This window comes from Monodon monoceros, unplaced genomic scaffold (assembly GCF_005190385.1).
Source record: "Monodon monoceros isolate NGI ecotype Baffin Bay Population unplaced genomic scaffold, NGI_Narwhal_1 Super_Scaffold_3, whole genome shotgun sequence".
Lineage (NCBI taxonomy): Eukaryota > Metazoa > Chordata > Mammalia > Artiodactyla > Monodontidae > Monodon > Monodon monoceros.
In genome coordinates this window covers 42,046,878-42,059,122 of record NW_021703780.1, presented here as the reverse complement: position 1 = coordinate 42,059,122, position 12,245 = coordinate 42,046,878, and the positions used below count along the sequence as shown (strand labels likewise).

General features: G+C 36.0%; 1 protein-coding gene across 1 annotated transcript in view; it reads right to left on the bottom strand.

Annotated features, from left to right (window-relative positions):
* The window catches only part of FAM83B (family with sequence similarity 83 member B), an 84,287-nt gene that overhangs the window by 53,338 nt on the left and 18,704 nt on the right, over positions 1–12,245 (bottom strand). The window contains exon 2 of the mRNA XM_029241755.1: positions 10,557–11,060. Coding sequence (XP_029097588.1) covers positions 10,557–11,000 — 444 coding nt within the window. The 5' untranslated portion in view covers positions 11,001–11,060. The remainder of the gene's footprint in view (positions 1–10,556; positions 11,061–12,245) is intronic.

Genomic DNA, 12,245 nt, shown 5'->3' with positions numbered 1-12,245 from the left:
GTTTTCAAATTCCCAAGAGACAATGAACTTCCTTATTACCTGCACCCAAGCAGCCTCCACTGCCCCTGTTCTATATGCCTTTGCTTATCAGCACAGGAAATCAAGTATTTTATTATGGGAAAAATCCTAAGTGGAAAAAGCAGGAGGCAAATTGTTATACATAATTTCAAATATGATCTCAACTATATTACATGCGAACATTCTATTTCAGCGATCTAATATTGGGTGTTCAGAGATCTCACACACACACACACACACACACACACAGTCGTGTGCACATGTACTTCTCTATCCATCTATTTATATCTTAGAGGGAAGAAAATTTCTAAAGTTTATTTTCTTAACCTCTTCCTGTATTTTCCCCCATATTTTCTATAAGGAATAGGTATACTCTGATAATAAGAAAAAATAAACCTTTATTCTATGCAATCATTGAACTAGTAATCTGTCTCTGCCAGCAAATATTTTGAAGTCATTTCAACTACATCAAAACTTTTCTACTTTGAAACTTCAGGAAATGTCTCTATAACACTCTGATACACAGAGTAAAAAGGTGGGGAAAAAATCCAGCCCCTTTGTAATACATAGGTCACTCACATAATGTCCATACACCCTCAACCTCTTATCTATACATCTCCCAGAAATCTTTTAGCACATCCCCCAAATATTAGACTCTAAACCACTTGAAGTGTTTATTTTTCTACTTGTATGACCTAACAGATTGTCTTGAACATAGCAGGGATTCAATAAAGACATATAAACTATATATAGTATAGTATGTAGTTGAAACTTTTTATACAGAAATAAATTTTATTGACTTAAAATATTAAGACATTTTTAAATAGCTTTAAGATCCACCCCCCAAATCACCTTCTTTAGAGCACAGAATTAAGTAGTTATAGTTTTCTATTCCTGCAGGAAATTGAAGGTATATTCTCATTTCAAGAAGACATCGTCAGCTCCAGGCCATTATCAGCCTGCTGGTGAGCATTATCCCAACATATGCTACAAACATATGCTCCCTCTACATTTTAACTAACCAGCAAAATGTTAATATATCCAGGATCAGATGTAATGTTATTACTCAGAAACATTTCATGACCTCTCACTGTCCATACCCACAAAGCTGGACTGAAGGACCTTCACAATTTGATCTCAACACACACCCCCCACCGCCTTCCTTTTTCCAGCCCCACTCTACTCCCCCCACATTCCCTGTTGTCTAAAATGTCAAGCTCTCCACAGTACATCTCCTACTCCTCAACATGTATGACCCAAGGTGACCTATGAAGAAAGTGAGGTCCCAAAGGCACCCTCCCAGTTCTTGTTTTTCCCCTCACCTGACCAGCACATGGGGTTGCTTAACACTTGCCTTTGGGAGGCTCTGCTTCTCAGCGGGTTATATAACCTCCTGCCTTATCAGGTCCCGGGTCATCATCCAGCCAGTCTTCTTATCTCACACGTTTTTTTTTTTACCTACTTCGTTGTATCTGAGTCTTATCCAGGTACTTCCTAGGCCGCCTCTCACCTATGAGCTCAGGACCAGAACTATTTCCAAGTCCAGCCACACTGGATGTAGATTCTAATCTGAACCCTAATCTCTATTTAGACACATGTTGCTCTTGGTGGCTGCCGTCACCAGTCAACTATCTCAGGGCTCTGGTGAAAATGATAACTTAAAAGCCCCTGTGTCTTGGTCTCTGCCTGCTTCCTGATTCCAACTCTCTCATGACTCTGAGGCCAACCTCAAAGGACAATGCCATAATCCTAGTTGCTCAGGCCAAAAATTTTGGGGTCATCTTATATTCTTCAACTTATTTCATACCCCACATTTTACTGCCTTCAAAATATATCCAAAATCTGACCAGCACTGCTACCATCCTGGTGATCTAAGACAATATCATCTCACATTTGAATTATTGTAACAGCCTCTGCTATGCTTATTCTTGAACCCCTATAGTCAATTTTCAATACTGCAGCCAGATGCGTCCTTTTAAAATAAAGCATATTTCAAATTGATCATGTCTCTCTTTTGCCTAAAATTCTCCAGTGGCTCCCCATTTTACATGGAGCATAAGCCAATGTCTTTGTAATGGTCCATGAGGACCTCCATGATACCTCTCTGAACTCACCTAACTCACCTCCCCTTTGCTTTCTTGGGTCCAGGAACTGGCATCCATACTGTTCCTCTAACAAACAAGAAGGCATGTCCCTGCCCTAAAGCTTACCCTACGCCTAGTCTGCTCTGCCCTCAAAGAGATGCAGGGCTCATTCCTTCTTACCTCAAATCTTGACTCCAATGTCACCTTCTTGATGAGGCCTCTTCTGAACACCCAATTTAAAATCGCAAACTAACCCCTGCCACCACTCTCAATCAGCGCTCCTTACACAGCCATATTTGTGTTTTGTTTTTCTCCATAGCACTCCTCATTTATTACACTTATTAAAATCTAAATCTCCCTATTTGTCAGTAAGCTCCATTCAAAAATAGGGTTTCTTTGGTACTTTATTCTCTTCCCTATCCTCAGAATTTAGAACTCTACTTGACACACAGCAGACATTAAATAAATATTTGCTGAATGAATGAGTAGCTTGCCATACTTGTCACCTGTTAAGACTGGCCAAAGGCTGGCTGACCCAGTCATAGTTGAACAAAGAAGAGACCAGAGGACAACCTCATTGACTGCCCTTCTCTTACTTCTTTGAATGTCTCCTTTATTTGAAACTCAGAGAACCTGTTTCTGTTCAGTATATCCTGATTTAGTCTGCATTCTAGGTGCTACATCTCATCTACATATCATAACCCTCTGTCATTTCCAGTAGGTCACTTCTGACTTCTAACAGTAACCCCACAATGGCTTTGTACCTGGCCCATTTAGAAACCAGTGCTTCCACATCCCCACCAACTGGTCTCCATCCCAGACCCTCTCAACCAGGTCTTCTAAAACCTCCATTTGGGAATATGCAGCTATTAATAGTTTCCAGTTATTACCCTTTTAGATCATTACCACTGACTTAGTCACACCTATCACAAGAAAGCAGATTATTCATCAGTGAAGTATGGATAATAAAAGTACCTATTTCCCAGGAAGGTATGAAGGTCAGTTTAAAGTACTGCATGGAAAATACTGACCAGTACATGACACATAAGTGCTCAATAAATTACGTGTTCCTGTTACTAGATAACATAAGATAAATCTTTTACTCAAAATCAGATACTAGTTCCAGTCCTGATAATAAAAGCAACGTTTTTCAAGATAATTTGAAGAGCGACTAGTTAAAAGACATGAATGATTGATATAAAAGTATATGCCACATGATGAATCTGTGGCAACTATAGGAGAATAGGCAGAATCCTTGGAATACAAACATCCGTCTGGTGTGAGAGCCACCCTCATCTCAAAAGGGTCCCCGTAGCAACCCCCCATTACATTTCACATCTCATTAGGAGGACAGATAAGCAAAAGAAAGTTATATCCCTTTATTCTCATGGAAGTTAACATTTGATAAGATGCTTCAATGTGTACCTGAGGTCCTAAGCTTATCATCCCATTCAGCTGCAAACTACATTTTATGTATAACATTTTAAACAAAGATGCCTACAGAGTTCTCTTCATCCATGTTCCTTCGGCTTCCTATTGGAATACTACTTGCCCCATTCTCCTTTGCAGGGTTATTTTTCTGGCTTGGCTCTAAAGGCATCTGAGTTTGCAAAACTGCTAAATTCTATCCCTATGAACTTTAAGTATTATTTAGACATTAGGAAAACTGAATGTTTTATGATCATAATGTTTTATGATTAGCTTTGCCATTCCAACAAACTACTAAAGGTGTATTATCAGAAAAATATTACACACTTCAATAAATAAATAAGTTTAAAAAAATTTAATCCTATGACAGGAAGGAAAATGAGTAAACAAATTATCATAAAAAATAAACTATTTCAGAGAACCCAGAATACAAAGAACTAAATTTTGTCCCATGGTCAATAACAGGCTCTCTCAAAGTTCAAGAGAAAGATTGTACACACCACATGCAGTCCCTATAGGAATTGCTTCTCACAGCTTATTTTGGAAAAAGAAAAGAAAAAGAATTAAAGAGTACCAAAGGGTAAAAACTGAGAACAGAAAATGGTCTTAAAAACATTTCCCTTAATCAAATAAATCATGCTTACTCTGAAATAATCCAAATTCAATAATAATAATTCAAATCGGTTAAAAATGAAAATCATGGGTGATTTAAGACTTTACCTGATAAGACATAGCCTGGTAAAGCATCTGAAACTCATAAATCACACATGACTTTAGTATACAAAACAAGCTGGAGGTCTTATATAACAATTTTTAAAATTTTTTCATACACCAGATCTTTTGCTTCCACAGAGCAGAAAAACAGCCACTCTATCAGGAAAGCAAAGTCTTTTAATCTAAGACTAATTATGGTAGACCTTAAATAATATACCTAATATTACTTTTTGAATTACACCAGAATATTTAGTAAGTAATAATAGTTCATAAACTCAGAGTTACTTAAACCAACTTTTGACCCTAAATGGCAGGTCTATAATAAATATGAACTTTAAAAATTTACAAAAACTTGCTCTTCTTTTTTATAAATATGGAACCCTTGTATAATGTCTTTATTTAAAAATCTAATAAAATTATCACTTTTAAAATTCAAGATGAAAATGGAATGACTACCTTTTTTCCTCTTGGTCTACAGAACGTTCCCCTACCTCCACCTTAGCCTTTCACCAGAACTCTGTATCTTTTCAGATCTTTGGATCTTTATGTAAGAAAGCAGGTTTATAATTTTTTCTTCAACTCTGAATAGCTGTCCATAAAAGAGATGCCTTTTCTGCACATCCAGAGTATAAAATTCATACATCTAAGCTGTCTTCACAGTGGGTCTTATTTTCAAATATACAAACTTATGTTGAATCAAAATTTTCCCATTTTGAACTTTCTAAGCAGTAATACTGGGAAAATGCTATGTAGATCGCTAATGCAGTGTACATAATCACCATGATACTTCAGAAATGGGTTTGAGTCATTTCAACAACAGCTAATAACCCTGGCTGGCATTCCTGGTAAGATGCTGTCTTGTTAGATACTGGACTTGATCATTCGTTGCTCTCACTTTTAAAGAAGAAATGCCAAATCACAGTGATGCAAAAATACAGGCTGATAAAACAAATACCGTATATTAATGCATGTATGTGGAATCTAGAAAAAAATGGTATAGATGATCTTATTTGTAAAGCAGAAATAGAGACACATGTAGAGAACAAATGTATGGATACCAAGGGGGAAGGGAGGGTGTGGGAGGAGTTGGGAGATTGGGATTGACACATATATGCTATTGATACTATGTATAAAACAGACAACGAATGAGAACATACTACATAGCACAGGGAACTCTACTTAATACACTGTAGTGACCTAAATCGGATGGAAATCCAAAAAAGAGCGGATATATGTATATGTATAGCCGATTCATTTTGCTGTACAGTAGAAACTAACAACACTGTAAAGCAACTACACTCCAATAAAAATTAATTTTAAAAATACAGGCTGATGGATTCTTTGACAAAATAAAGGTCTGGAGTAACGTAGTAAGAGGAAAAGTAGAAGGAGGAGAAGAAGGGGTCACCATCATCTCAACACCACACGCAGGGTATTAAACATGTGGAGGTGTCATGGTAGATATGTCAGCCAATTCATTCCACTCTTGCAAGGATCCTATGGAGTATTAGCATCTCCGTTTTACAGATGAGAAAACTAAAGTTCAGAGAGTTTGTAGTATAATGTCTAGTGCAAACAGCTGTTTGAATTGGGATTCAACCCAGCCCTAACTGACTCTGAGATTCAGAGCCTTCATGTCATTCCATGAAGTCTCTTTGAAAAAGAGCATTATTTGAAACTGGCAATTAAAAGAGGCTGCAGCTTTCTGCCTGTGAAAGTTATCAAGTCAATCAAGGAAACTCAAAACTCAATTTTGCAATAAGGGTAAAGAGCATCTTATTTACTCTTTCCTCTCCCTTAAGTAACTGTGTTAAAATCATCAGGGTTATTGTTAGTAGTGGAGGATAGGAGTAGAGAACCAGGAGTTTGGCATACAGAGAGTATTCCCACGCAGACACAGTGAGAGTTAACATGGTAAAGTCAGTACAATTTTAAAAAGACTTTTAACAAGATCTCTCGGTCTCTTTCTCTCTCTGTCTCTTTCTCTCTCTCACACACACACACTCACACACACACACGTATATACACACACATATAATGCATTTTATTCAAAGAAAAGCTGTTCAAATTAATGTCATGGGATACTAATGTCATTAAATCTTACTAAGCAAAAGCTATTTTTTGGAAGAAACTAATTTTGACTCAAATTTAAACAAAGAAATATTCTTTGTGTTGGAATAGGGAGGGTGCAGAGAGGAAATTCTTAATAAAAATTGGGACTATCAGGAGAGAGATAACCCTAGTCTCATAAGGGCACTGACAAACACATAAATATCACTTAGCTGGGCAGGATATGGCTGCAAAGTAATAGTGATGAAAGTGACACACTATGAAACAATTATTATTATTCATATAATGAACTAATTCAGTATAACATATTGAAATACCCTTGAGGTGGTAAGCAGTATTAGAGATTTGGATAAGAACATTCGATTTAAAAAACCCTAAAATGCTTTGCTTCATGTCTTTCATTAAACAAGTGAAGATACCTGTGGTGTACAATGACTTGTTCAATCCATAACTAGTTAGCTATCAAGACTCTAGTCCAGTGCTACTTTTATAACACCCATTAAATCCCAGAAGCCCCCATCATTAGTCCACCTTCCCTTTTGTGGCAATGGGCCACCTGGTAGTAAATGTTTCTCTGTATTACTAAGAATTCTGAGGCCGTAACAGACACGCCTAGAACAGTGACTCAGGAAGCAACCAAGATCTGAACTCAGGAGATGCAGGACAGAGCACCTCAGGAATCACTTCTGCCCTAATTCTCACTAGACTTTTGCTTATGTATCTTCTCGACTCCATATTTCACAAGAGTAAGAGTCACATCTCATGGAAGATGCTAGCCTAGAATTAGGAAACAGAGAGGCCAACAGCATTCTGGTTAAACATTTACATATTCAAGACTACCAGAAATGATTACTTTAGGGATATTTATTACTGAGTGGACAGAAGAAAAATGACTTTAGTGAAAGATGACTTTTTAAAGTAATTAGAGGGGACATTTTCATAACAGGCAGTAGCAGTAATTAGGAATAAATGCATATATCATCTTGGGAACACCTCTTGACAGACAGATAATTACCTGGGAAAAGTCTTGCTAGATGCTATCAGACTTTATAAAGTTGAACCAGATTTAATTATGTCAACCACACAGTGAAAAATAGAAGGAAGTCAGGAAAGAGCCAGTAAATAAAAATAAGACCCTTTTAGGGCACAGGGTATTACCTGTAATTAGATTTTCCCAAAGGAAAATTGTCAAATAGCCAAATAAGCAAATATACAAAAGAAAAAAAAAAAAAAGAAATGGAAACAAAAGAAGAAGAAGAAAAAATCTCTCTGAATAGCCTGTGACAACTGACATAAATGAAATGAACAAATACAAACAAATCTATGGATTTTTGAAATACTATAAAGATTATATCCTGCTTATAAAAACAGAAAGATTCAGAGATAATAAAACAAATGCATATAAATTAATGAAATTCAAAAACAAAATATTTTCAGTGGTTATGAGCAGACTTCAAATGTTTGGACCTCTAAGAAAACTGCTTTTGGCTTCTTTTTATTATTTTAAGATTTTTTTTTCCATTATATGACATTTATTTTCATAAGCACCTTATCTTAATTGCAAACAGAGCAGTGAAAACGAATTTAAATTCTTCTCTGAGATCACTTCCTGGATTCTGCTTTGCTGGTTCTTAGCTCTACTTGTTATGGCCTCATAGCTCCATAGAGTTTCATAATGTTGATTAACAAAATAATTTCACAGAGGCAAAAAACTTTATTCTATTCACTAAAATAAACATTATTCAAGTACTTTATGAAAAAAAAGATCATCCCCTTCATACATTTCATCCTGTCATGACAATTCATTAAGAGTTACCAATAAAGAGAATTTGTCCTCTGAAAATAGTTCAGAAAAAAGAAATTTATCATAATAACTAACAGGCTTGATTCTGAAGGTTTACAAGAGCCTAACTTACCTGCTGAATAAATGATAGTCATGAAAAGCAGGCAGAATACTTAAAAGGCAACGTGTTCCAACAAGCTGGTATTTCATAATAATATTTGCTCTTCTTATTTTAACATTTTTCACGGACCTTGTTCAGTTATGGGCTAAATAGTCTAAAATTTTGTAAAAATGTGATCAATAACTTTTTCTTCTCTGGAGTATTGGATCCTTCAAAAATCTTTAAATTAACATAGTGACATATGAAGAAATTTCCAAAATATTCACAAAATATACATCCCATGCATTCATAGCCCATTTAACCTCAATATTTATTGCATCTGGTTAGAAACAAACACATTCTCCAATGCTTTTGGAAAAAAAAAAAGGGAAAGAAAACCACTAAGTCATCTATTATGATTTATATTCAATTTCAGTATACTCAACTTATAAAGTTCAAATAATTCTCTTTCTTTGAATTCAGCTTGGATATGTATATACAAGGTAATATACATACCTTGGGTATGTATAAAGGTAGAATTCTTTCTTATTTTATGCCACTTAGATTTGGTGAAAGAGAAGCAAAGCATTACATGATTGTTTTACAGTTTGGACTTTGAGTTCCTCAGCTTGCTAATTCAAGTAGGAATTCTAAGCAGACGATGACCAGGCAGAGGATATTACTTTTAGAGGCTCACTAAATAAATAGCTGCCACATTAGAAAGAAAACTACATCAGATGGTCATGACTAATGTTCAGTTTCCAGTAAGTGCTAGCCCAAGAACTCATGCTAGCTCCTGAATTTCATTTTGTGCCACAGAAATGCAATGCCCCATAGGAGATTAGCTGTGGTGCAGGCTAATGAACTCATAACTACTAAGTTTGCCATAATAACAAATATTAAGCTTCACTGATGTATTTTTCAATTTTCAGTTAACACTGTAGTTCAAAACCATATTGTCTCCCCAAGCAGAAATTCACAAATGTTCGTCCTTGATATTTGTTGTTTTACCTTTACAAGGACTCATATATTTTCTTGACTTCTGTTGTTTCACAAAATACAATTGTACACTTTGTTCTCAGAGCACAGGATAGTCCAGTTTTAAAAATCCTCATGGTTCAATTCAGAAAATTGAACTGACAGTTCAATTCATTCAATGAAAGTTTGGACACCTACCGTGTACCTGATTCCATAGCTAATGTTTAACAACTGGAATAGATTAGTGCTCCCTTGATGTAACCCTGCTAAAGGAGTTAATATGGTTACAAGGTCAGGTTATTTGAGTTTAAAAGGTCCAGGGAAAAAAAAAATCACCTTACTTTTGCAAAGCCTGAGTTTGACAGTAGCCTTGGAACACTGTGTCTTCCTAATGTGAACGGGAGGCTCTTAGTTGCCTGTCTTCTAAACTACCATGTCCCTGTGGGTTTCAAGGGTCTAATATGTCTGTACTTCATAAAAGCATGCTTTCCCAAGCATCTCTGTGTCTTGTTGACATGAAAGAAAGCAATGCCGTGTATGTGTGCATCCCAAGGCCCCTTTTAGGTCTAAATTTCTATACTGTATAGTATCCATAACTAAGAAATAGACACTTCGTAGTTAACAATCATAACTTTTTGTTCACATATTTTAAAACTCAATAAACAGCCTGGGAAATTTTGTTGTAGTTTCCAAAGCATCCATCATGGTGGTGAGTACATAAAAAACTCCCAAGAAGCTTTATTAGATTGATTAAAAGAACATTTCTACAGTTTTATCTGAGCTCTAAAATAGAATTTCTGAGATTTATAAACCAATATAAATATTTAAGAGAGAGTACAGAGGCCCTAAAATGCTAAGCACCTCAGGACTTTACTTTAGAATTTTACATTATCAAGCCTGATTTTTCACTGTTTTCACACAACTTAGGAAATAAATAAGAAAATCTATGCTTTATTTAATAGGATAAACTATATCCAGAGCAAGAATTAGGGCTCAGTCCTGTTAAGAACAAAGAAAAATTCACCAGATTTGCCAACCACATATTTCCTTTCAGAGATTAAGGAAAATGTAATTGATTTAGGCTATGAATACATCAAATCATCTCTTTTCCGGTCCATACACCTCAGCCTTCATGGGTGAAGATCTCTCATGTACGTGATGAAGAGAAGGAAATCTCCACCTGTAGCAGGAACCCAACACCACTCTCTCAGATATTTACAAGGTATGGGAAGTAACAACCTTTCTACGTATCCATATACATATTTCCTGAAATAGGCATGGTCTATACATATAGAGACTCTTTTATTAACATATATGTCTGTTATACTACTCTGGTGATTTTCCACATTTCAAATTTTTCATTTATAAATAGAAATATTACCTTTCTTGCTTCTTTTATCATCTTCCGAATGGTTTCCTTAATTGTAAGTAGTTGTGCTCTTGGTGGGTGAAAGAGGAGGTCAATTTGGGTACCCCTTAAGAGTCCAGGCATCACATACGGCCAGCCCAAGTCAAGATTTGGAGCTTCCACATCAGACTCAACAGGCCAGTAAGTCCCTGAAGATGAGGTATCATCGCAGGAATTATCAGTACCATATGCTGTGCTTTGTGCCACTTTTTGAACATTTTTCAAAATATAATTAATTTCTTCCTCGGCTAGAAAGTCTGACACTCGTTCCTTGGCAAGAAATTCTTGGTATGCATCTAACCCCTGTTCAATCAGTGTGTCCACAGCTACTCGATACCATTCCTTGTAGTGAGGTTCAATGTAATTGTCTAATTTACATTCGTCATTCAAGGAGGAAAGCATTGATGAGTTCTCCATGCTTGCAAACCTTTGACAATGGCACTTTCAAATGCCCATTCGTGCAGGGATGAGAGGTATCTGTATTTAAAAAGAAGGAAATCAAGATCAGTTAGAATTCTGTAATCAAATGTTTCATAATCCATGTCAACTGTTATTTTTACATTTACTCATAAAAATGAGTACCAGTAGCTCAATATGACATACATTTCATATCCAAAGTGGCAATAATAATACCATAATTCACATATCTATCACAAAGAAGCTAAACAGAATCCCATTCACAGACTGCTAGCTGATACTCCTTTTCCAAGTTACCTCTAACCTTAGTTTCTCATCTAAGGAAATATACCTTCCTTTTCTGATATCCAGAAAGTCCATCCTTCTTAACTTTAATCTGGGATTACACATGGTGTGATCAGTTTCTTTTTGGTTTTAAAATATTTTAAAATAGAATTAGAAGAAAACCAATGCCTGGCCAGCCATTTATATAAATCTTACTGATTACTTGTTGTTCATATATCCTGATGAAATATAAAAAACACAGAACACTTGTTTTCCAGGGACTTGTTAATTAGATGAAGAGGCAAAATGTACACACAAAACTGTTTGTTACCACTTTGAACAAAGACATATATTGCTAAGGGGCAAAATGAGTACTGTCTGTAGTCAATGCTTTCAGAATAAAAGCAAGTAGCGATCAATATGGAATAAAAGAGTTATGGATAGCCTTGCACAGGAGGTGGGCTTCAGGTGAACCTGAGGCAATGAGTAAGAATATCACCAGGTGGAAAGAAGGAATATTTTCATCCCACATAAAAATGTAAAACATAAGAAAAGCACAGAACAGGTATGTGCTTGGTACATTCAGGAGTTAATTAAAAAACAAACAAACAAAAAAAAACCTTGGTCTGCTGGAAATTAGGATCCTTGTATTAGGGGTAGGAGATTAAGTTGAATAGACAAAATGGAGCCAGGTGTGGAGGGCCACTGGAGACTGTTGTGATTCAGCAAAACTTGTGTTTAAAACAATTAGTCTGGCAGCATCAGGGGAGTGGAGGAGAGACAAGTAGCTAGGAGAGTCTTTCAGAGTTCAAACTCTCAGTGAGGACGTGACAAGAATATTCAAGTGATGGTTCAAAGCATGAACTCCTGAAATTTGATGGCTTGACAACATACAGGTGATAAAAAAATTCAGGACATCAAAGACAATTCAGATTTCTCATAGGAATTAAAATCTGCCTATCTGAGCACATGCCCCATCCC